The sequence below is a fragment of the Camponotus vicinus genome, unplaced genomic scaffold (genome assembly GCF_025532165.1).
Source record: "Camponotus vicinus isolate PSW18456_S1 unplaced genomic scaffold, iyCamVici1.0 SCAF_10, whole genome shotgun sequence".
In the NCBI taxonomy this organism is placed as follows: Eukaryota; Metazoa; Arthropoda; class Insecta; order Hymenoptera; family Formicidae; genus Camponotus; species Camponotus vicinus.
The window spans coordinates 4212256-4239779 of record NW_028141946.1 but is presented as its reverse complement, the minus strand read 5'-3'; the positions used below and the strand labels follow the sequence as shown (position 1 = coordinate 4239779).

Here is a 27524-nt window from a genome sequence, read left to right as displayed (position 1 = left end):
GTAGTAATACTTTTTTTCCAAACTTGTTAAACGTTAAGAGATTTCCAAGTAAAATTCATTTTGTATATGAATGATTTACTATATTATATAATAACATTCTTAGATTCTGCAACTTTTTTTTATATAGAAATACATAAAAAGAAATTGCCTATCTTAAAAATTTATAGGTATTATGTGGAATGTAGTTTTTTTTTCTTTTCGTTAAAGAATATAATTTACATCACGACGAAAAACCAATAAAGATAAAGGACATAATTAATGATCCAACATTCGCACTTCTCTCTACAGATTGTATCAGTTGCTACGTCGTGAAGTAATTTAACTTTTTCCTCTAAGATAAGTTGCTCAAAGGAATGCGTTTGATAGATGCGAGACAAATCGTAATCGCGTGCGCCTGCAGTTTAATGAGGTCGTCCTGAGATAGCTTAAATTATGGTTGTTCTCTTGTAAACGAGGAAAAGTGTCATGAATGAGTATCGCGAATAAAGATAAGCGTTGAATTTAAATCACGGCCAGAATGTATATAGATACGTCTTTTAAAGAGCTATTAGTTTTTTGCTAAAAAATCTCACCCGTCTACTAAATTTGCGTATTGAACAGATTCAGTCTACGTTCCCTGGGTTTTATTGAATTCGCCACTTTTTGCCACTGGAAAATTCATCGTGTTAAGTCTGCCGTTGCGCATTTTTCGCTCACACATTCGCGTATATTTCGTTCTTGATAAGAGAAATTGATTGCGATTTAATCGGATTGCAGAATATATCTAGAAGCGCAAAACTGAATTACGTAATAAGTAATACTTTACGAGTCATTGAATTAAGTATCGTTGCAGTTCCAAATTAACATAAAATTACGATATTCTGGTTACATTAAATTCATTATTATTAAATTCAATATTATTATAATATTAATATGACGTTACACATATAATTATAAATTTTAATTCAAGAATTTTATTATATCACAATCAATTGATTCATGTTTGCCTCTCAATTATCTGCAATATCTGTGTAAGAGATTTTCGTAAAATTGACTCATTCACAATTGAAAAATGTCTGCGAATTTACGGAGCGAAAAAAATAAAAAACAAAAGAAAATATATTACTCATGTAACTTGTGAATCCTCGTGAACCGTTGCGATTAGGTCGAGCGAAACTCGACTTTTTCAGATTGCACAGTTCGACAATCGCACACTGATTCCGAAAAGAACATGGTATTCAAAAGCGAAATCATAACGATTATTTGTATTCAGATAGCGTAGAATTAAAAAAGAGAGAGAAAAAAAATATTGCCACGAATGCATATTGTACTGAAGAATCTTCTGAAGCTATCTCCGAGAAAAATTTAACTATCCTCTTTCATTATTAATATAAATCTTGTTATTAATGATTATTTCACGTATATATTTTATATTCATATAAATATATTGACTTGAACAAGAAAGCTTATTCTATTTTGTACATATGAGATTTAGTTTCGCGAGTTTCGATCTTTGCCTGACATTTAGTGCTCAACGAGACCATGTAATCCGAATCGCGTTGTAATGTTAGAGATAGAAATAAATAATCTACTTGAATTGGTAAAAATTTTCATGTCATAATTTGTTGATTAATTATTTTAAATATATATATATATATTAATAACTCTAGTGTTGACACATGATATGAACGTACAAGTAATATTTTAGATTTCTATACATATTTCCGAATTTTTAAATATATATACTGAGATTAAATTAAATATATATTTAATTAAACTACTTTACATTTTAGAAGTATATATCAACTTTTATTTTTTATTAATATGTTTTAGATAATTTTTTAAAAGCATTAACATATTAAAATTAAATAACTGTAAAAATAACGTCGTCTAAAATCGATTAAAAGATTAATTAATTTTCTCATTCAAATACATTTTTTTAAAGTACATTATTTATCATTGAGAGAGAGAGAGATAATAGAGTTTAAAAATTATACTTCTTTATTAATATTCTAGATATTTTATTTAAAAATTAGATTTTCTACAATATATATACGCAGCATTTGATTATAATTTACACTTATCATTTAATGCAATCATGCTCAATCTTCTCGTGCTAGCCTCGCATTTGACTCTTCCGTTCCAGATTTTTCATTAAATTCGCGGAGATTGTGGTTTGCGCGATTTCGCGCTTTCGTTCATTAGGCCGCCCTGGAAAATTACCACCGGTAATTTTCGCACTGGGTGTGTATCGTCCCGGTTATTTACCACAAGAGGGTCACCGGTTGACCCAGTTTCCCGATCCGGGACCTACGCGATCACTCATTTCTTTTCTGACGTTCTCTCGCGCGTTTTCTACCCTTCGTTTTGCTGTTCGCTACGAGTCAAGTCTTAAAACGTCAATTACGCGTCAGAAGCTGGAATTAAATCAAATAAAAATGCAATTACTATGATACCGAGCGCTTATTGCACGCGGAATTAAAATAAACGGCGGATTAAAACAGAACGAAAAGAAACAAGTGGCTATGGCTGATGAATGATAGAACAAAGTTAAATGCATTCAATGATAATTTGTAATTTGTCAAAGATGAAAAAGGACGAGATATAAATAAATTCACATAAAATCATAACACGCGAAAAAACGAATCTAAACGTTTCTGAAATTTTTATAAACATTAGTTCATATCGCGAATTTTTTCGTTACATATAATTTTTAGTCTTCCTGATTTTCATGTTCAATGTAGATTATTGAGGTATTTCCCGGATAAATCACACGCAATTACCCGTTGTTATTTTAATTATCGATAAATATATTATTACATTTTCTGTATCCCGCAGTTTATATTCATAATTCTGTAGTTAATTAAATTTAAGGATCGCGAAATTATTATCTATTTTCATACAAATTTGTACTTAATGTACGAGTCGAAATTACCATTCTTTTCATCACTTTCATTTTTATTTAATTTAATCATATGATGTTTTCATGTTCAGAAAAAATATTTCTAAATAAATTTAAATATGATAAACTCATTTAAATATGATAAATCAAAGAATTATAGTGAAAAATAATCTACCTATTTTTTTTTAAGTAAAATTTATCATAAAATTTTTTGCATACTTGAAACATTGTGATTTTTGCAAAAGTCTATAATTATCGCATTAATCTTATTGATTTAACCAAGCTTGATTTTTTCCTTTGTACAATATATTTTTTACTATATTTTTATTAAAATATCTTTCCGACATATAATTTTTTCTCTCATTACATTAATATATTTAAATTAGTTTTTTGTTTAAAAAAAAAGAGAAAAATAAGAAAAGATATGTTTATACATCTCCCTGAAATACGTCTCATTAAATTGCAGTACAATATTATGATGCTTCAAACCGAGCAATCAGAGCGTGAGCATTAGTAGTATTACGTTACGTAGAATGCGCGTGTTTCTGTGTGGATAATAACAATAATACAATTGTTATAGTGGCATGTCTGGATCTACTTTAACCTGACGATGCGTTATTGTCAACAGCATTGTCGCGCAGGATGCAACAAGGCCACCGGGTGTCCCAGTTTCGCATTTCAAGGCGCACGAGGATTACTTATTCCCCTCGGAGCGTGGATCGATATGCACAGCCGATGGTGCCTCATCTCCGAAAATGGAGACATTTTCCCATCGGCTGTTATCCCATCGCGATCAATCACGATACACGTGCGATTACGCGTTTAAAATTGCAAATTGGGCGCATTTACGCCAGGTGGATTGTCGTAAACTAGAGAGAACGGCCGACCTAAATCGCATAGTGGCTCGTTTGGAAAACGTTATCTACCTCATCCTCTTTTCCTTCCCTCGCTGCCCAACTTGTTAGAAAATGATATTTATGTGACTATCCATACCGCTAAATCACACGAAGAACAAAAGACGGCTGAAGAAAAGTTTTCAACAAACTACCGTCAAGGGAGATTTGCTGCTAAAATACTTGCAAGTAGATAAAGTATTTTCACATAAATTCGCTTTGTAAATTCTTCAAGTAACAATTTATTCTAATTACACGTATTGTTAGTTTTATGAAAGTTGGAAGAAAATAATAGGAAAGATGTATGGACGAAAGATTGATTAAGAGAAACATTGCTGGACAATTTAGCCCTTCTGAGAATTCAAAATATATTACCGCTTTTGTAATTTCTGCGTTAGCTGACAATGAATATATTTTTTTTCCTACGCAGTGTCAGGTGCATAAGTGCGAGCATGTTCGATAAAAAAAACTCTGTTGCATGTTTATTGCATCTTCTCGAGAAAAATATCTCAAGATAGAAAGAACGTGTCTGATATGCTTAGTTGTTTGTAATATATCGTTTCATGCCATTCTTTCTACATAAAAAAGAGCAAAGGGATGGAAGAACCCTTCTCTTTCCGGATCACTGAACGATAGAAATATGAAAGACTATCAGTCCAACCTTTATGATGATGTCTATAGGCACCTAATTCTCCGTTTAATCCGAAGATACGAGTCGTTAAAGTTACATAAAATAAATATCTGAGTCAAATGGGGTAAAAAGTGGATAAGACGATAAAGAGAGAAAAATGAAATATTCAAATAAAAAGCGTTTTAGAATATTTAACTGCGATAAACGATACATTATATTCATATTTAATTACGACTTTCTCTACACTTTTACATATAATTGTTAAATAAAAATTTCAGACTTATAATTATGTACATATGAGAGCTAATTTTCGTTTCACGAAAATAAAGAGTTCTGCTAATATCAGGAGAAAAGTAAACTAATTTATGTGAAATATCTAGACAAATATAAAATTGCAATTTTTAAAAACACACGAGTCAATATCGAAATATTACCAGCTTCACCTTTCTGCCGACACGAATCTACCCTCTTTATACAAGTCTATGTGAAATCGTTCCGAGTAAGCGAAACGCACGTAGTATATAACGAGCTCGCGTGCTCGTAATTTCAAACACCTGTAGCTAAAACGATCGTAAGCAGACTTGAAATTCATTTGTTCCTTTTAGTTTCTTTCGTAATTTACCAAGAACAACAACATATGCATGTAGTTTATTTTGACGATATACGATAGTCGATTATTCTCAATTTATTTTTAGTAAAAATTTTTAATTAATTCTATTAATTCTTAATTAATTCTAAAGAGTATATATCCATACGCATTTAAGCGAATAAAAATATGTATTTAAGGGAATTAAATTTTCGTTATTTAACCGGATCCTAAAGAAAATTATTTTATGAAAAAAGCCCCTTTATCATTTTTAGCATAGCTAAATAAATTGATCGAAGGATTTATCATTAAAATTAATTGTAAGATTGTTACAACATTTTGTATAATATTTATAATTTTTATTTAATCATCTGTAATTTATCACAATCGCATATGATTACATATATTTCGGTGAAGGAGTTTAACCAAGTGTCACAAATGAAATGTCGTACTCATGCTTTCTTGCACATCGCTGACGTCTTTCTCAGGAATAAAAATCGACTAGTACTGATACTTTTGGACACCTGTAGCTATATTGATCGGCTCGGGTCGGTCGACAGCCCTCGACCTCGAAACCATCCTTTCGGGGACGGGAGCGAAATTCAATCCTCTTTCCCTCTTTACCTCCGTCGGCCTTCGATTCGCGTCAAGTCGTTTCTCGCTTCGGGTAAAGAATTTCCTTCCTATCGAGGAAACGCACCTTCGTTACACGTCATTTGTGTACTTTCAGCGGACCTTGAAAGCGGCCCTAATATCGAGCTACATAAAACAACATTGTGTTAAGACAGGGACTATTATCATGTCATATCAAGAGCTCACGTTCCATTGCATTGTATTCTATCGAGGGAACACTGTAATTTGTTAAATTAATGCAAAAAAAATATTTCACAGTAGAGAGCATGTAATTTGTATTTGTGAATTATTCAAGGGAAATTTAAATGCTGCATTTTAATGAAAACGCGTGATATTGTAATCACCGGTATATGTATTGTAATATTACACAATGTTACGTTTTTTGCTCTTTTGTTAAATTCATATGTTTTGAAGTTTTTGTAAATAAATTATGCAGGCGATAGTTTATATAATATACAATCAAGAATGCAAGTTACATAATATATATATCTCAATAAATAATAAGAAGAAAACTAAATATATTAGTTATCTTATCAATATTACATATTTATAAATATATGAATATTTTATTATATATATTATATTTATAATATATATTTTATAATATATGTGTGTGTACACTATATTTTATATATTTTATACTTATAATATCATAGAAAATGAAAACATATGAAAAGTCACATGACATGATAATATGTCTCTTTCAAAGTTTCTGTTTAGATATCTAATTAAATAATAGCTTACTTAAATGTGGTCATAACATGTACTACTTTATTTTTATATCGTACATATAAGCTATTAGTGAAGTTGTGTGCTACGTGAATTGATTTGACTTTAATGGCTGAAATATCTTGATAAGTTGCCTGCCAAGTATGAGTTTTTCACACATTGTATTATGCAATATCTTTTACCTCTCTCGTTATATTCCTTCCCGTTGCATATTTAAAATCAAAAACAAACCGCTCGATTCTGAATAATTCACTGCGATCTCTTTTTCAATTCTATCGGATCGATATGTCTTAACATTAAATGCTGATTCGATATTCTTTCTATATAATGTATGTTTATTTATCAATTTCGTAACTTGAAATTGGAATATCATTTGATCATATTATTGATATTGATCCAAAGTTCATAATAATCTAATAGATTACCGTTAATGGTAGTAGTAATCTAACAACATTAGATATGAAATTTAGTCACGCGATGCTTAAACGGAAGTATCTTTCGTAATTCTTGCCACAATTTATATAAACTCAATAAATGTAATACCATATAAAAAAAATATAAAAAACTAATTTTTGAGTAAAATATTTTGAGTAAAATATTTCGAACTTTCTGTGCGTGTAACTGTGTCATCAGTTTCACGTTATCGTTATTTCATCTCGTCGGCGTTAAACAACTGAGACGTTTGTAAATTCGAGAACATAGATCGTATCGTAATTCGCACGGTGTACATATCCACTGTCACGCGAGAAATGCCGGCCGTAAGGTTTTCAATGAGCATAAGTCGAGAATAATAATTACGCGATCGAACCGGCAAAGTACGCCGTGAAATATGCGTGACGCGATCATATTATCGGACTCGCTTTTCGCCCTTGCGAAAATTCACGCACGCACGCACTTTGCATACACGCGTTCCTTTCACAAATTTCTATCGCGAAATATCCGTCAATTTCTGCCTACCTTCCGGCGATGGGTGACTTTTCGAATCATCCGGTATAGGTATCTCATGATTTATAAAACGAACGCGTCATAGGGTGCTACTATCGATGATAATTTAAAGGGCTCGTTATTCACTCTCGCCATCAGTTTTCCTCCTTTTTTTTATCCGCGGAAATCTCGTGTGCGTTGTTCGTTCGATGATTAATGCGATTCCTCCAGCCGAGACTACCTCACCTTTGTCTCTGCTTAACCGAGATATGAATTATATATCCACGCACGTATGATGGTGCGATAGTTCGAGAATAAGCTTGGCACGCAGCGATAGTGACAGTAGAAAAACGAAAATCGTCAAGGGTAGAACGATGATTTATATCTCGCATGAGCTTTTACCAAACGAATGTCATAAGAGAATTGTTTTATCTATTCTTTCATCCTTTTTGTGAGTTTTATCATATAGGTCATTTATATCAGTTCGCTTATTTTCCAACGATATGTACGTCCTTTTATTTATTCAAGAGAAAAATGTGTCATGCTTCTTGATACATAGATGTTAACTACTCTTTTGACACGCAACCGTAATACTATGATTATTGTAAATTCTATTTACATAATTATGTTACATATAAAAGTGATATGATCATATCGTAAACTATGATAATTTCATGTTCATGCAAACAATGACAACTTGATGCGATTTCTTTTCGTTTTAATATCTGAAAGATATGGATTCACGTGTCTGAAAGATATGAATTGGATATGATATTCCACATGGCTTTCGAGAGCAAAGTATGTTAAGTGACACATGATGAATATGATACAGAGAGGCAGAGAATTATAATGTCAATACTTTCGAAATTCCTGTAACTAATGAAACCAGACAACTGATTTCTTTTAACGCCACTCATCTTGATTTATGAGCCTGGTGTTTGAAATTTCTCGCGGAGTAAAATATGGTTCACAGTGTAACATATTATTCGTAATTTTGAAACTGGACTTTCCTTCTCAAAAGAAACAATGTTTATTCTTTGGGAAAAAATCGCGCAGAGAGGCAAGGAAATTTCTTAACATAATATAACCTCTACATAACTTAATAATCTCTCCATATTATTCTCTTTAATATTATCTCTTCAAATTTTTCTAATTTAAAAACATTCTAGATTTTGATAAAATTTCAAGTATTTATTTAAAAAAAAAGCAGTTAAAATTATGAATGTGTGTTGGAGTTAAATATATGCGTATATTTTTTCAAATAATATACATTAATATCGCGAATATCGCAAATATTCTATATTGTTTCAAATCGATAAATATTATAAGAATATGATAGATAATAAATTATATTTCATATTAATATAAAATTTTTTTAAAGTGTTATATGCATGTATTTTAATTTATAATAATTTATGTTATATATATAAATAGGTTTATTTTTAAAATTTATATTCTTTAATCATTTGTATCATTAGCTTGGATACAACATGGTGAAGTGAAACAGATTCTGTCGAGTGCACGAATGTCAAAAATTGAAATCGCGACAGTAAGCCTTCGACAAATCCATCGCCGCTACGAAAGGGAAGTAATAGCGGTTGGCTGTAAACGAGGTTGCAAGCGCAATATAACGAGATATTGTAACCGCGCGTTTGTTCCCAAAACTCCGGCAGATTGAAAGCTGTCTCTCTTTTAGGATAAGTCCCGACGCGTCGCTTGGGAAAAAAAAATATATTCGCATTTTTTTTTACCACTACTTCTTTTCACGGTTGCAATTCCACACGTAAACGTCTCTGGGGAACTGACGTGCGGAATACGTGAGTTCGCAGTCTACAACGCAATGTCCCTTCTGCATACGAAATGTGCTCCTGTTTCCTTTTTTTTCGATTGGCAGAATTGCATGTACTCGAAATACGGTGTACTGGGATTTCACGCCCTGCATGAAAGATTCGATTCATCGGATCGAAGCGGATACTCGATCACTCGATTTATAACTCGGGTTCGAAGGTGTTGAAGGGACTTGACGTATTCGCGATAGCATATGCATGGTCGAAAAATATAAGTCAATTCACGCGAAACTTGGCTTTATATTTTTCATTGTCGTAGAGGAAAAATTTTTCCGCAACGTACAGTTTCAAATAAGAAAGAATTGAAGCGTTGAAGTAATGTAGAGATATTTCCAGACTCTTTTTATATTAGAGTAACTTTTGCAAGACGTCGACCGGAGCCGACCATTCGCTCGGCCGGAAAATCCGTGACGCGATGTCGTTTGTACATAAGAGACTTTTCTCGTATCTCTTTCACTATTGTGAAACTAGGCCTTAGGAGAGCCTTCTGGGATTCCAAGAACCCTCGATCACACTTTTGAGGAGGATACCATCGTACTCCTCGGAAATATAATGTTCCATGTGGAACGTGATGGATGTTTCAATAGAGAGATTCGGAAATTCGCGCATGATATCAATTTTTGGAATCGATTCACGAATTACTGACGAATCAAAGTCTTGATTAGATTATTGGACAAAGATCGAATGTTGCTTGCTTTTCAATAATAAATGGCACAATTCTGTTTGTAGTGAATATGCTCATGGCGCAAGATTTCTCTTAAAAGTGGCTCAAATTTTATTGAATAATTAAAAAATAAACATTTCCTTAAATTGATTATTTGAAAAAGTTAATAGAGGAACTTCAATATTTGCATTACACAAATAATAAAGCAATTAATATTATACTATTAACTATATTGTATATATGTGCTATTTTATTTTATTAATAATAGTAATATTAGTAATATTTTTATTTTATTAATATAATGTAAAAAATACAATATAATAATGTAAAAATATTTTACTGATAAAAATATGAAATAGTAAATAAATGATATGACATTTTGTCGTAGATCTGGCGTTTATTTAAAATATCGATTTTTCAGTTGTACTCAGTCAGGCGAATGATTTATCATTATTTACGAGAATGATATCGTCTAACTTATTGCCACATCGTTGCTTTGAATAATTAGCGCGCGACTGTAGCCATTAAATAGGTATCTCAAGACTGAGACGCGCTTGCACTCTACATTTCGCTTGTCTCGCGATGGCATCTGCCAAAGTTTATACGAAGCGAAAGAATTCATTAATTAATTAACATAGTTCTGTGAAGTATGGCCGACTCATCGATCAGCTTTAATTACTTCAACAAAATTCCAAAGATGAACACAAGTTGCGAAAACAAATTTTTCTGTCTTCTAACCATCTTTTTTGTAATTATTGTACCACAATAAACCGTTATAAAACAAGTAGAATATTAAGATGTCAAGATTTTCTTCGGATAAATTTTTTTTTCAAAGCGAGAGAGGGAAATCCTGCACAAACTTTTTATTTAAAAAATTTTTTCAGAAATACTTTGAAAATTCATCAGGTCAAAGAAGCAATAAATTGACTAAAGAACTGCTTCGCCCGCGGATAGCATGTTAATTACAAAAAGATATAATTATAAAATAAGTAAAGTCGGTAACAAAAGAAGTAAGAGAATATTGCAAAAAACAGCGGTCAAGGCTTTTGTTCGTTTTCCTCTGTTCTATCGTGAATTACACGCGTTGTTCTTTCTTCAAACATCCTGCAAAATTTCCGAAAACGCGTCTCTCTTTATAAATATGCCATGTGGCGCTAATTTATTAAATTTATTATTTTTTACTTTTGTAATATTTTTGCAATACAAACAAAATCACTCACATTAAAATTGCAGTTGAAATATTTATTGCTATGCAAGCATACATATATGAAACATATCCTCTTTTTGTATTCTAGGAATAATCAAAAAATTGTTTAAACACGAAATTTGCAATTTTAAGATTTTTAGCTTCGTAATTACAACCTTTTTATAATGCTTAAATAGAAACATAGACTAGGTCGATTTCTTTTTATTTTTTGTTAGTGTCACGTTAATGGAATTGAAAGAGAAGGAGTAACGTTTACGTGAAAATTTTCCATGAAAAAGTTACGTTATTATAATTTTTACGACGCTCGCGCAAGCACAAAGAATTTAATATTAAATATGTTAATTATGAAAGTAAATTAGTAGTGGTAGGACAAATGCCAATGAAAATTCTTCGTAAATATCTATGCATATTTAACTAGATTGTAGCTGCGTGTTATGCTCGTATTTATATAACAAAAAAAAACAAGCTAGACAACGTTATTTGAAAAACTACAAGCGAGGGCGAGCAATAACACATTTTGGCGGTTGATAGCCGTGTTATTTTATTTTATCATGTTTATATGGCTCGATTAAATCGACGAAGAGTTAATAAAATTCGAATTCGTATCCGACGTATCCGAGATAGTAGAACCTCCATGACGACCCCATAAAGATCCTTTATCTTCCGCATTATGGCGGATCACAAGAAAAAAGATTCAATCGAGACGGTTATATCTTCTATAGGAATAAACATCCTATACTATTTTGTTGTATCTCTCTGTCTTCAATTTGTATTTGATACTAAATCATAACTGGAGGAATCTATTCACGCGATAGCCACAAGGATAGCCATATTTCTTATAGGTAAATTTATTGGTCCAATCAGTTCATCGTGCGTATTCTACAAATCGCCATTGTTGTTTTTCTGACATTGATATATCGTTATTTGTCATGCAGATTTAACACATCTGTTACGTTACATACGTAATCAAAATAATATATACGAGTATATATGTATGCATGCATCATTATTGTGCTTACAAATAAAAATGTAATAAATGAAAATACATCAATAGAGCAACTGTTTTCCTATAATTTATTACAAAATATATATATATATATATATATATATATATATATAATAAATTATTAAAAAAAAAACAGTTGCCCTGCTGATGCATTTTTATTTATTATATATATATATATATATATATATATATATATATATATATATATATGTTGAAACTCTTTCTTTATTCTATTATATTTAACAATTTATATTTTAGGGCGTTTCAAGAAATTCCTTTTTTCAAAAAATTGTAAAAATATATTATTTTCGTATTATAATTTGTTTAACACTTAGTTTAAAAGTTTACTTCTAATTGAAAAATTATGCTTCCAGAAAATCGATTTTAAATTTAAGTTTTCTGTCGAGGAAATTTCTAAATTTAGATGCAATTATCGTATAAGCTCGTTTTCCCGACTAGAAATAAATTTAAAAAGAAAAGCAGTTATTTGAAACTAAATATAAGACCGAGGATATAAATATGTAAGATTTACAAAAGATCTGAAGCATAGGAAAAATAGAAAAAAATGTTTTTCTTCCGAGAATTATTATTTCTAGAATTATATAAAAATAGAATTATACACAGGGCAACAAATGTTAGTTATATATTCGCAATATTATCTCGTGCATATTTCTTAAGCTTTAAAGGACAAGTTATCACTCGTTATATTTATTATACGTTGTCGCGTTTACATTTTTTAATTTTGCCAATCATATCGCGACAATAAAACAACGTAATGCACCGACTACGAGAGGCACGACATAAAAGCCGTGAGGTAACAGCATAACGCGTTCGTGAAGCCTCAATTTCTCTCATAGGACGTTACGAAGGATAAGTTCCGTCATACGCAATATGTACGTACTTGTCGCAAAGGAATCGACGTCGAAGGACGAGGGAAAACATAAGCTTTACAGGGCTTTCCCGATAGCAGTCGGAAGGCGAAGGGGGTGAAGCGCGGCGAAAGGAAAATACGCCCGCACGTACATATACTCGGCTTCGCCGCCCTGCCGATCAATAGCTACAGGTGGCAGCCATTTCCTAGCCAACGTCGGTCTCTCTCTCTCTCTCTCTCTCTTTCTCTCTCTCCCTCTCCCTTTCTCTATCTGTCTTTCTACGTTATCCTTGCAAGATTATCCACGTTACGACCGACGACAACCGATTCGGCCGAGCACGAAACGGACAACTGAGAGCGTGAGAGCTTTGTCCTGCTTGCATACTAGGCGTTATTAAATGTGATACAAGGTTGTGCGCGAAATAGACATCCTTGATGATATCAACGTGCAGAGAATTGGCGATTAAGAAAGGATGAATTTTTTGTAGGAGTCGAAACAATTTTTTATAATATTGAATTATACTGTGCAAAATGTGATTTTATCTCTCTCTCCCTCTCTCTCTCTCTTTTTCTCTCTATTAGTATACATATAAAGAATATATTTTTTTATAATAAATATAGCAACGCGTGCAGAAGTATTTTCTGCATATGTCAAAATTGACTTGGAGAAATTCACTCTAAATATAAAATATAAAATAAATATAAAATAAACATAAATCACAATCTGACGATGAATGAAAGGCAAGCGAAAATGATATTAGGTTCCTAACGACATATTCGATCTACAGTGCTCTAAATTCAGAGCTGATAAGAAACAGTTTCTGCCTTCATGCACCGTGGCAAGGTAGTCGAGCGTACGTAACTTGAGATTCTCGTCAACACGGTTGATTTCTTGCATCTTGCAATTGCAATGAGCGCATTTTCACCTCTGCTTATCTTCTTTCGTGTACTACACGTGTGTGTCGCTGGAAATTGCGCTAAATCGCAGAAGCGAGCCCTCTGGGATCGAGTTTATCTCGTGCTTGATTGCGATGCGGAATGAGCTTCGATTGGGTCACCGGTAATTCTTAATCGAGTCGATCGATGGTGCAACGCGCACAAAAGCCTTTCCCGTTTCTCGTAAAAGACAAAGAAAAGGCGAGTCGCCAAAGTCAACTTTGAGCAGTACAACGAGCAAGATTAATAAAGGAGCTAATGAACACAATATTGTCGGGATAAGAACTTACAAATCTAGTTTTGAATGCACGTATCTAACTCGAGAATCGAATAAATATGTTTAGCAGCAGTTTGACCATAGATTACGATTCGTTATTAATTAAATATTATTGGGAAATCGTAAATGTCGTCATAAAGATCACATGTGCTCGTGTCTGCCTTATGACTTTTGCGAGTTAGAGTCCGTTATAACTTTCAGAGGTAAACATTTGTTTATCGTTTAAACTGACCTTTCGAGAATATCGTGCAAAACAAATTTCCGGGCCCTTTTATGCACGCGAAACGTGCGGAGCGAATTAATTTTCGCAGCCGTGGTATTCATCAGCGGAGGATCGTCGTTTCCTTCAGGAAATAAAGGGACATCTCCAAGTACGAAGCCGCGCGATATCGATTAAATAACGCCGCGCGTATTGCGATCCATTTCCGTCGGCTTAATTAGAACGGCCACGAGAACGGCCGCTAGAATAAGTCCGTTCCATTCGCGTATATGTATATGTATATATATGGGCATCAACTGAATTTCCAGGAATATCCAGTGGAATGCACAGGGCTGATTTTATACCGCAAACCTCGACCCAAATATCGATGTTCCGGACCGATAATAATTAAAGGCTTGACGATTTTGATGGACGATATCGCGAATTAAGCATTATCGCTCTCATCACCCTTCGTTTACTGATAATCTCTATATGTTGCGGTTCGTTTGTTGTCCGAATTTGCATCGCAGTAATTTAATTAAAAACCTTATTGAGGCGATTCTCTGTTTCATCGCGGTTTTAATTGAATGTTACGAAAGTAAAAATGTATTTTCTGCAAATTTCTATTCGTTGCTTTTTGCTTTAAATTTTCGGCAAAGCAATTTTAGAGATCGTTTCTTATATCTATCTTATGTGTAATTTTCCTACAAATAAAAAAGAACACACAATAAAAAATTTTCAACATTTCTAATTAAATCTTGAAATGAGAGAAAAAGATCAAACGATTTAGACGGATCTCTAACATGCGAAGAATCTTTCCAACTTTATAAGAGAATCTTCGGAGGCAGATATGAGTTTGGTATATCTCTTAATTCTACTCTCTTTATATAAGTTTCTCTTTATTCTATCCAAGGAATGAATGGAAAGGAATGCAATATAATTCTTTCTTAAAGATGTCAATAAACCTTGATCGGAATTTGTAAGATAACTCGAAAGCAATATTATACGCTTTTGTGCACCGCAGTCACAGTTATTGGCTATCTTCCAATGTAATCGAGATTGCATTTTGGCAACATATCGACATCGTCCATCGACTCGTCGAAGTGTCTTTCTCTTCGTCCATACGGTTTTTACACGATTGAAAGAAAGATTGTAAAGAGTCATTGGTGAAACATTCTGAATTTCCCACTTTATGCATTCTCAATGTTTGATAAGCACAATAGAACATGAGATTTAAGATTTTTATTTTCCAAAAATAAATTTGCGCATCCGGGTCATGTATAAATATATCCCTTTGTTTTCTGAGAAGTCAAAAGATTTTATTTATTCTCCAAGCCAAGAAAGATGCATAGCATGTGCGATAAACAGGAAAATGTATCATAAACTTTCAATAAGTCATTTTGACAATTCATGCATACACAACTTTATAACGCTAAATAAATCTTTCACGTTATTTTCTTCACAATATTTTCCTGAAAAATTTTGATTGATCGTTTACCTGACACAATCAATCTGTACGCACAAGCTTATGTAAAAGTTTTCATCCCCCTTGAAATTCCGCTTTGTTTGCGGAAGTCGATTTGTCTTTCTTGTCGATTGTCTTAACTTTTTCTTTGACACGTATAGGAAACGCTCCAGAGTAACCATTGAAGTCATCATTAATAATTATTCGTCCTTAGATACGACACTTTAATACCTGACAGCTTCATTAGCGAACTCTGTTATGGATGACCCTGCCGTAAAAGTTTAACATCCTTCTCGTTATCCCTTTAATGGACTATACGCTCGTTGCCTTTACGATCTACTCGACGTTGCTGGCAAACAGTAACGAATTACCGTTATAATATGCATTGCAAGAGCCATGCTGTCACAAAAGTAATTGCAACGTGATTTATTTCTCATTTGATAATATTTTTTAGGTTTTTAAATAAAAAATTAATTAATTACACATAATGATACATGATAAAGTTCTATGAAATTATTTGAATATGAAGAATGGTGGCTTTCAAAATTATGATACATTTTTTATGCACATTATCTCTCTCTCTCTCTCTCTCTCTCTCTTAGAATATTTTATATTAAAAAAAAATTATATTAAATAAAATTTTACTTTTCTATTGTCGGAGGAAGCTATGTGATAAGGGTTACAACATAAGGGAGGTATTACATATATCTCTCGTTTTCAATTTATTATAGTGGAATCGATAACATGACCGCCATATAATGTTGTCGGGCGCGATTTAATTACCAAACCTTAATAAGTGGTTTACCACGAAATTGAAACTGGTGATCAAATAAGCGATAGTAAAGAAGTACGATTAACATCCGTTGATAGCCAAATTAGAATTCATCAATTGAGAGTTTTGTTGCAATAGTTATAAATGATTGATTTGAAAAAAATGATTTAAATAAAAGCCTAAAATTTTTTTAGCAAATTAATTAAGAAAAATCATAACAGTTTTGTTACCGTATTTTCGCAATATATTTTTTTATAGAAATCAATTTTCTTTAAGGAGTTTGAGTCCAACATCAAAACAAGTATAATTTATTTGATATATCTGATTATCGCATAGCATAAGATAAAAATATAAAACATATAAAAATATCCATCTTCCCAAAAATTAAAAGTTTTTCTCTCTTTTTTTTGTTATTGTTTTTACTGATTAAAAGTATCATGTACTTATTAGATTTTATTATAACGAATGTTAGTGTTTTATTGCAATCATTAAATTTTGCTACTAAAACCAAAGAAAATTTTACTGCACACCAATATGTTATAGCTTTTCTGTTAAACGAAGATTGATGAATTCAACCATCAATTAGCCATTTCAACATTTGTTTTATGTACCATAAAATAAAATCACAACAAATATATTAAATTATATTTGTAATAAAAAAGTACGATTTCATTAAATTTTTTGCAATACATTTGTCATATTGATTGTGATTAATTAGATTTGGCTTTTAGCATTTATGATATAACAAAGTAAAATAATAACATTGTAAAAATAATGTTGTGGAAAGGATATTGTTGCTTTTTTATCCGTGTGTGTGTATTCAATGAAATTTATGAACTCTTTTAAATTAATTTCATTTTCACATCGTAATCATAGGTTACGCGTAACTATACCTTTGCATGCGCGTGTAACTTTTGCTGTGGTCGCAAGAGAAAACTTTCAGACTAATCTGCTCTCAGAAAAAGGAGGGGAAAGGTAATTCCCGCAAAGTGGTGGCGCATAACGAGATCTCTCGCGGGAATGAAAGTTGCGTTTTTTCTTGGAAAGTCACTTGGAAATTTGCGCCATTTACAGATATAATATAAATTTATTAAGTTTCTAAAAAAATACACCGCAACATCATGTTCAATTAAATAGAAAAAATTATCAAAAGGGGAATAATTTTAATCATATCATTTTATATAAATAAAAGCAAGCTTTTGTATTTCAATGTTAATATTGCAGCAACATTTCCCTTGTGTTAAAAGACCTGATTGAATCCGCTACGGGCGACGCTTCGGTACTGCGGGACAACAGTCGGATGTTGGCGACACACACGCTCGGGCAGCTCGTGCAACACGTAATAAACCCGCCAGGTAACAAACGCGGATGCGCGACACGCACGTGCGACGCGCTTACACGAATGAAATCTGATATAGGATAATAGGTTCGAATCCGCTCTCGCGCAACACATACGCGTATAGTGACGTACACGCAGGATCGATGCGTTGCATGCAGGGATGACATGTCACACTCACAGAATATTGCACATGTCACGATGTGTATGTAATAATGCATATATAAATATGCGCGACACACTTCTACGCATGATGAAGGTATCCAATAGTGCGACAGAAATTTCCGCTCGTAAAAAGATGAAAGTATCGCGACTTTTGAGGAAAATATTATTCTTTTATGATTTTTATCGAGCAGATACAGTATAAGACAGGATAAATATAAAATATTGTATTAGAATTTCTGATAGAGTGTATACGCCCCGTGCATGTGTCATATTGACATAGAAATACGTTATGTTTGTATGTGATAAAAATTCATTTGCTTCGGTTTCAAACAAATAACAGATCGAGAATTTTCATAAAATAAATATTTTAATTTCGGTCTCAAGAGAGGGTATTGTTGTTGTGTTTATTTTTAATTTCGCATATATTTATTGCGCATGTCATCTGTGGAATATACTGGATAAAATATCTCCTCAATAAATTTTCTCAATTTTTGGCAATCAATTTTAAAACCTCTTAAAAGTAAAAATACTTTAATGAAGTAAATTTGCCGGCGCAGATATCAAAGAAACGAAATTTATTCTAGATTCAATGACTCGCGATGAAAGTGACGTTCTTTAACAAAAAAAAATTTCGCAAAGAGGAAATCGGGTAACGAACTATTGGTCGATGTAGTTAGATTGATTAGATTCATTTATTATGCCTTTGCGCGTGAGAACGAATGAATTTCAAAGAACAATTCATCTTTTCTTCTGCTCTGCGAGCTTAGTAAAAACAAAAGATCAGTGATCAGTCCCAAAAAGTCAGACATCGTTGGAGGATCGATCGTTACTAACTTGATACTATTTACGAGATTTTCGAGAATGGCGAGCACGTATGGTAGAAAATAAGGTCGCGTGTGAAAATAACGAACTTTACACGACGAGTATCGTATCAAATGACTTTTTTCTCCCCATTAAATAATGTTAATATATATTATTCCGATTTAATTAAGATTTCATTCGAATGATAAAGCTAAAGTTCACTTTTATTAAAAAATATTAAAAAGAGATTAATATTAATTATTAATATGAGATTAATAAAAAGATAAATATTTGCCAGTACCTTCGAATTTAAAATTTGATATCAGAATTTATAAATAATTATCAAAAAATATTTCAGACACATTTTAATTTATATATATAAACAAATAATTTAATTATATTTCACTGTTTAGCATTAATTTCAATTTTCTGTTTCCATTTTTTATTGCTTTTTGTATGTGTATATGTGTATAATAATGCTTAAAAAATATAGCATTTCTATATATAATACATTAAGTAAAAATAGAGATTAAATTTCTATATAAAAATAATTTTTATATAAAAAAGTGTTCTATATTTTCCATTTTTCCTTTACATTTTAATTAATAATCAAAATACACATACATATTGGTTGATTTTTATCACAATCGCATAGCGAATGCTGCTTGTTCGTTGTTTGTATTTACAAGAGTTATGGAACAATATTTGCAATTTCGTACTCAAAATTTAATTTTTTTTTGAAGTAGTATAAAAATGCAGATAAAAAAGAAAGTTTCTAAGATAAAGTTTCCTCGGAAGTTAGTGCATACTTAAGTTTACTAGAAAATAGATGTGAAAGAGTGCCGATAAGAGAAAGAGCATTCTATCTGATCAGCCGCAACAAGTAGAAGCAGCTAGCGTGTAATCAGCCAACAAGTAGTAACAGCTAAAATTACCATCCACGAAAATTCACTACTGGTGTAGAGCAAATCAATATCAGGTTAAAATTATTATAATATTTCCGAGATATATATGTATATATTTACAACTATTTTTTCTCGATTTATATAATATTTTTAAATTATAATTTACTCTAATACACGCATACATATATACAATAAGATGTAACATTTATCAAATTTAAATCACCTTGATATTACATTGTGTTTCTTTAATCGTGGATTGTATCGTTATGTGTGTATTTGCTTTACGTAATATGTATTATTACAGTTTTAAATTTGTAGAATGAAATTCGCAAATCCTGTACGCGAGAATAAAACAACACATACAATAACGTGCAACGATGGCGGTGGTTTAGCGCGGTATTAAAGTATATACGAGTTCAACAAGTAGTCACACTGGGACAAACATCATTTTACGGAGAGGATCAGATCGACCAAGGGTTGCTTTGTAACGAGAGTCGTTATAATCCCTGCATACAAACGAGGTCTAGATTCGCGAATCATCGATCTTCCCAGCGTAGCGATTTATCACTATTAAGCTATACGAAAGTATCACAAGTGTGGACAAAGAAATTGTTTCGTCGTTTCTTAGAGAAAACCGAGGATTATAAGCAGAAGTTGACCGGAATTCTTTCTTTCATTTATTTTCTTCCCACGACATGATGTATTTCTGTCCGAAATGATTGAAGAGAATCAAGGATAAATTTATATAATACGTAATCATACTTTGATAATTCAGATTTCAAAAATTTGTTCGTAAAAATATTATTAAATAGTAATTTGTAAAATTAAGGAACACACGCTTTACAGAATTTTATCTAACATTAAGAATTAATTTATAATTCATAAAAATTGCATTAGTTCTTATATTGCAATGCAAAATCTTTTTTATTCTCCTCGACGCAATATTCTGAATAATTTCACTCTTTCACTAAATAGATGTCGCACACATTTCCAATTCTATGTAATTGAATAGTTATTAGTTGTCTCATCATATTTGATCAAGATATATTCTCATACCGCGAATGTAAATGTCTGACAGTTTGTGCAATCGACCACACATAGAGGTCCAATTTAACGCGGTCGTTTCTCGATTTCCTCTCGAGTTAACATTTCCAATTTGGCTACGGGCTTATTTGATATTCGAAAACATAACCGCAGAATCAAGAATGTAATTGATTCAAGGTGAATCTATTCAGATGATGTCGTTTTAAGCTTAATTTTTGCTGGAAATTTCTGAGCAAATTGTGAAAAAATATTTTTTTCCTCTCTATTACTCTATATAAATATTCAAAATATGAGAGAGAGAAGATTTAAGAATTAATGTTAACAATTAATTTAAACAAAACGAAAGAAAATAAAATGTTTTAAATTTTTATATATTTATTATTATATAAAATAATAAACATAATAATAAATATAAAAATAAAATAAAATAAATTTTATAAAACATATATAAACGTATATGCGAACTTAGGACCAAGTATTATAGATCACTAAAACTGAGTTAATAATAATTAAATTTATTTCTCCATTTGTTTTGAATATTTCTCATAAATCAAGGGAAGTAGTTTTAAAACAGATAATGCACCGCTTTGAGCGACGGATTTAATTAATGTCTGCTATACATACACGACACTTATGCCAACGTGATCATTCAAAGAGTTAAAAACACGGAAAGCAGGATTATTGTCTGCGATGTTACGGAAAGGCTAAATATATATGGCGACGATAATTTTCTATTATTCCACATGTCATTATTATTCGTCTGTTTTCCATGGAATTTTGTTCATATAAAAGAAATGTAAACCACTCACATATTGCGTATTCGTAAAACAATGTAGCGTTGCGTTGCAATAGCTAACACGTCTGCTTTCACGACTGTTTTTTTCAATATATTAGTTTTTTTATTTGACCGCAGACGATACGATTTTAATTCGCGTATGCGAACTGTGTGTATTTTAGCCGGCAAAAAGTCATTCAAAACGTACGTGTTGAGAAAATTAACGATACGTTTGTTGAAATTTATAAAAAAATAGAAAAAGGGAGAAAGAGTAATGTAATTCTGAAGTGAAATATATTAAAGAAAGTTATCAAAGAAAGTATTCCAATAGTATATACTGTTATTAGTTCAAAATTTAAAAAAATAGGATCTTGTATTTAACATGAAATATAATTTCTGATTTTTTTTAAATAACATTATACAAAAATCGCATTTCTCAGGTTAAATAATAGTACCCATTAGTATTAAATGTAGCATATAAATATTATTCTAAATACTATATCGTATAAAAACAATTTATATAATTTTAGAAATAATTGTTAAATTAATTTTAGAAATGGAAATTTGTTATCCATTGTATCTAAAACTGGAATAGAATACACTTTGAGCGAAGTATCTAACATCCCAATAATACATATTTGATGTGTAGCATGTGAATCGCAAAACTGTATGCATAACAGATCGATGTTTAAGAATGGAAGCTCTGCGATGTATCGTTCGGTATTCAAACGTTATCTGCACATTTATGGTATTCTTCTATTACAGATTTCTCTATGCCGCATCAGCAAGAAATTTCTCTTCGCTCTTCTTCACTTTTCATTTGCTTTCTTTCTCACTATCGTCGATATTATAAATCCTTGAGATTCCATAAGCGTGCCGTCCATTGTTGCATTTATAAACGTAGCTACACACATACATACATAATCCACGTTCTTTTTTCAATAATTATTGTGATTTTTTTTTGCTTTTCGTGCATAAATCGATCTCTCCGGTTGGATAATTTTGTGTTCGCTTTTCGTATTATCGGAGACTTCTTTAGTCAAATTATTCATCACAAATTGCGGGGGTGGTTTGCTTACGTTTCGCTCTATAGCGATTACTCATCGCGGATATTGCGTGTTATGGTGTCTATATACGACTCTGTTTTTGCGATTTTCACTCATAATATCTCGATACCTTCTGAAACGAAATTCTCTCAATACTAAATGTCTATTGTAAGAATACTGGAAGCGAATTTATGGAAAATTAACATTTATCAAACATCAAGGATCGCGATAAAGGGTTCGATATAAAAGGAAAACAATTTCTATCTTATTATGAGAAAAAAATATAAAATATACGATATGTTAACTCATAAACGATACGGCATTAATCGCGATGCGAAAATACGAGTCGCTTTTATTCGCCGTGAGCACGCGATATACGCCAATCATTAACATCCTCTCTTTCTCCCTCCTCTTCACTCCTTTTCTCTCAATACGAACGAACCACCTACGCTCTCGCTAATTAACGTAGCTCGTAAAATTTAATCCCCCCGGGGAGAAGAGTAACGATCTACCAAATGGCAACGTGTTATCCGATACGAGAACCCCATCTCCTCCAACTCTCGCGGATCCGTCAGATTTTCGAGCAACTCTGCAATTCTGTGCTTCGCTAACCTGTCGATCGTGTCATCCCACGCGAATATTAACTTCGGCGATTAATATGAGCAAATACCGGACTGCTTCTTGCTGTCCTCCTCTTCCTTTCTCGTCGTCCGTGAGCGATGAGCGCCTACGTTCGAGGGATATTATCCACCACGGTGGGATTATTATGAGATAAATTAATATACGCCAGGGTATTATGTACGAGCGCGGAGCGCTTGAAATTCCATTCCGTCCATTGTTCCGTTCCTTCCTCTTCGTACGCGCTTCTGTTTCCCGTACTTCTTTCCGTAATTCTCCATCACCTTTTCATGCCGCTCTCGCATCATCCCTTTCATATTTTTCACCTTCCTTCCCCAAAAATTGCTATAATCGTCTCATCGTTCAAACGCATTTTCGCTTTATCTCCACGAGAGTCTCTTCATCTCGCGCGAATTTTTTTCTGCCCTCACTTTTAGAAACAAAACATTTTATTTAAAATATTCCGAATTAATTTACGGCCAACATTTGTATTCTTAATGCAGGTTTATGTCCGATATCGTCAGTTTGTTGCTCATACTTTATGGAGTATATACGTAAAGCGAGACCACGTAATATTATGCGAAAATTCTAACCCAGAGGCAATAACAAATTTCGGCCACAACGACGCGCTTAGCGTCGACGGCGAAACGCGGCAGCGTTAATTCCGTTGAACAGAATGGTTAACAAAGCCATTTACATCGCAATTACTATGATTCACGCAGCCATGAAAACCGGTTGCACCTGAAATTTGTCTTACCGCACGACAGGTTAATTGTCCGATCCGTGGAATGCGGAAGAGAGTGAGTGCGGCTTTCAAAGCGCATGCGGTGAGACCGTCGGCTTCCTGCCGCGGAATCAATTCGTGGAACCAAAAATTGAAGCTGACAAACTTGCCAAATGGCCGCGAAAGCACTAATTAACGTTTGTAAAATGATGAATTTTGCGAAATCCATCGTTTGAAAAATATTTCGGATTCGAAATTGACACCTGATAAAACCTAGATTACTCGCATTCAAAAAACTTTCAACGAGAAATATTTCTTATAATAAAAAAATATGTGATTAAGTCACAAATTGTTTTATTTTATCGAGGATTATTTCATTTCTTGAAAGTGATTATCTTCACTGATTGCACATAATGATATCATTGCAAACTTCATAAATTAACAATGTGAGAGAGAAAAGTCTATAGTTTATGAAAATGTATTAATTTAAATTTGTTATTTAATATTAGTTATTATTAACAAGCATTTAATATGATGATGTTAACGTAATTAGTAGCGGAGACAAAAACACAAGTACAGATTGTGTTAATTACAAATATCTCATTATTGTCAAGAATTATTGATTACATTCAGCAGAAATGTGTACACGTGAAATTATGTGTAAGCACGTCATATGTAAATCTGTATAAATTTATTATTAGTTTCGACAACTACAGCAGCGTTATGGAGTTTGAATTCGTAATTATAATACCGTCGTGATCAACTACGCTCGGGAATTAAGGCCCTTAGTTATCGCGTGGATGATTTCCTTAATTGAAATTACAGCTAATGAGGAGTACGCATATTGTAGAGTGTCAGTATGTTGATTAAATTTAGCAAGCTTCGTTTTGATACATACTCTCTTTTTGCAATTTCCGGTAGAAAATTTCATTTTTAATGACTTCAAATCGCGCAATTTCAAACGCATTAGTCTCATAATTACATCTTATTTTCCTCTGTCTTAAATTACAGTTGTCTATATTGTCGAATAGAGCCTAATTAAGGTTGCCTAATTAAGGTTTTTATTTGTGTTTTTATTGATATTATACAAATAAGAGAGGGAGAGAGAATCGTGCTATTCTTGCTCACTAATAATTATCTTAAACATGGGAAAGCAATATGTTTCATGCAACTATATTATTAATTTTGGATGCTGTGATGTTTTCAAATTAATTTAAATATTCGTAATTATAATTCCATCAGTTATATTTGAGAGAATTAAAGATTTTTTCGACGCCTTTCAATAATTGAAAATACTTCGTTAAAATATATAAATATTTTAATTATTATTTTTTATATGTGTAGTTCTTTATGTAGATTTGTTGCGACTGTTTGAATTTTATAGAGCATAAAACATAAAGGAGACCAAGCAAGCTTCTCTCTGTTATTTTATCAAAGTATAACAGTTTCAACTTTTATGAGGAACTTGCGCAACTCTGAGTAAAAATTAACTTTCGTTAATAATAGACTGAGAATAAAGAGGATTATATATCGTCATTATAAAATAATATAATTTTATTAAAAAGTCAAAATATGTTTTAGAAATTAAATTATTAATATAACGATCTTTTCATATATTCAAAATTTTACTCCTCAATTTTCGTTCGGAAAATTGAGATTAATCATCTAGTGACGTGCGCTTGCTCTCAGCAACTAACATCATGTGCGCGACGAAACAAAGCCAGATATTAATTTACGCTGGTAAATATTTGTTTGTCTAAACTTTCTAACGAGGTTACGTTCGGCCAAACATTCCTTTCAAAGCAGCTAACATTAAGCTACGAGAGTATTGTTTGCAAACTACAAAGTGATACGAGAACTCTGCGAAAACCTCGATATTCTTCCCTGAAAATAGAAGATCTATTTATTGCGCTCGGAGCAAACTGAAAATATTTATGAATAAATGTAGAACGTTTGATGGGATGATAATTATGAAATATATATCGAGGCTAATAATTCAGAAAAAAATTATTATATTATATATTATATATTATATGTTATATGATATTATATATTATATGTTATATATCATATCCATATTTTTATATATTTCGTATTTATCATTTATCATATGAATTTATTTAAACAAAATATCGTATTACATTGTAAATGTTATAGACGGTGACTATACGCGCATTTTTACTTCGAGGCATTACATTCGTACGTCATTAAACTAATTGACATTTGGTTTTCAGAATACACGAAGGCGCACAGGCTTACATGTCACTTTGAGAACGAGCGATAACAATCGCGGGAGATGATTTCGCGGCAGGAGGGCGAGCCGCATGGCTCCAGCTGTCGTCAAACAAGATTCTACATCTCTGTCACAGGAATGTTGTGAGCCAAGATCCGCGATTGTGAATCAGCAACAGATACGGATCTTTATGCCGGCAATCAACAGCGGTCAGCAGGAAGTGACGAGAGACGCGATTGGGACTTAGAGATCCCCTGTTTCCTCCATTGAGAATAAGGGATCGAAGAGCCGTCAGGATGTTTAGCAACAACGCACTAAAATCTTTTATGAAGAAGGTAAGTATAAAAAAAATTCTATGTGGAATTGTCAAATCACTCATTAATATATATAGGCCAAAATAATTAATTTCTTTTAGGTGATTATGAAATGATTTCGTTCGTGGAATTTTTATTACATAATTTATCCAAACTCGATGTATCGCTTTCGAATACAAATTTGATAGGAGTAGCGTCGAAATTAAATTAAAAAGAAAATTGAGCTTTTAATACGATATTAATATATAACGAAAAAATAAAGCCAGATTCATAGTAAAATACGAATTACACATGGCGCTAATTGTCAAAGATTCTACGATATAATTGCATTCGACACACCGGTAATATGGATTTCATTCGATATTCGCGATTGGAATGCGAATGAAAATCACGTCACGTCACGTTACCATTTCCAATCGAGTATTTTTAGACGTAATGAAATGTAAAACCATGCAGATGCGAATTATACACTAAAACGCCCGTAATTACATCACGTGAGCCGAGCCGCGCAGGTTGCACAGCGAGATCTGCATGAATCGAATCAGAATAGAAAATTCTAGGTAATCGATAGATCGTGCCCGGAGTACGCGACTGGTTATTTAACGATCGGTTTTCATCCTCGCGAATATCCACGGCACATCGAATATTCAACAGTTAGCATCGATCTCGTCGAAAATACGGAGCGGACGGAACGGACGGTCCCCCCTATCTGTCCAGACCTGCCCCTAAGATCTCGAGATTCTCAGGCGTCAGATTCTAAGGTATACATATATATAGATATAGGAGACTCGGTCGTCGAGATCAATGGCAATGTAAAGCATTTATTCGTGTACAAATCGGTCGTGGCAAAAGTCACACTTTAGAATTGTAAATTTTCTTTCAACACGTTTATTTTCACTCTCTCAATCAGTAAAAGCTATTCCATTTGACGTTAATCGTGCCATGTAATCTGACTATTCTCATAATTAAATACCAAAATCCGCGTTTTAATGTCACGATATTACAGTATATATATGCTATTTCATATAATGGCGTAAGACAT

At 32.4% G+C, this 27524-nt stretch overlaps 2 protein-coding genes across 5 annotated transcripts in view; one reads left to right on the top strand and one right to left on the bottom strand.

Annotated features, from left to right (window-relative positions):
- Positions 1-27524, top strand: part of Fife (regulating synaptic membrane exocytosis protein fife) — a 145710-nt gene that overhangs the window by 8851 nt on the left and 109335 nt on the right. For all 4 annotated transcript variants that reach the window (XR_014435471.1, XM_083080502.1, XM_083080503.1 and 1 more), the window contains exon 2: positions 26170-26503. Coding sequence is in view for 3 of the 4 variants with exons in the window: in XM_083080502.1 (XP_082936628.1) it covers positions 26465-26503 (39 nt within the window). In the remaining variant the exon portion in view is untranslated. The remainder of the gene's footprint in view (positions 1-26169; positions 26504-27524) is intronic.
- The window catches only part of LOC145960802 (cytochrome c oxidase assembly factor 3, mitochondrial-like), a 132613-nt gene that overhangs the window by 24035 nt on the left and 81054 nt on the right, over positions 1-27524 (bottom strand). The gene's annotated exons all lie outside the window — the stretch shown is intronic.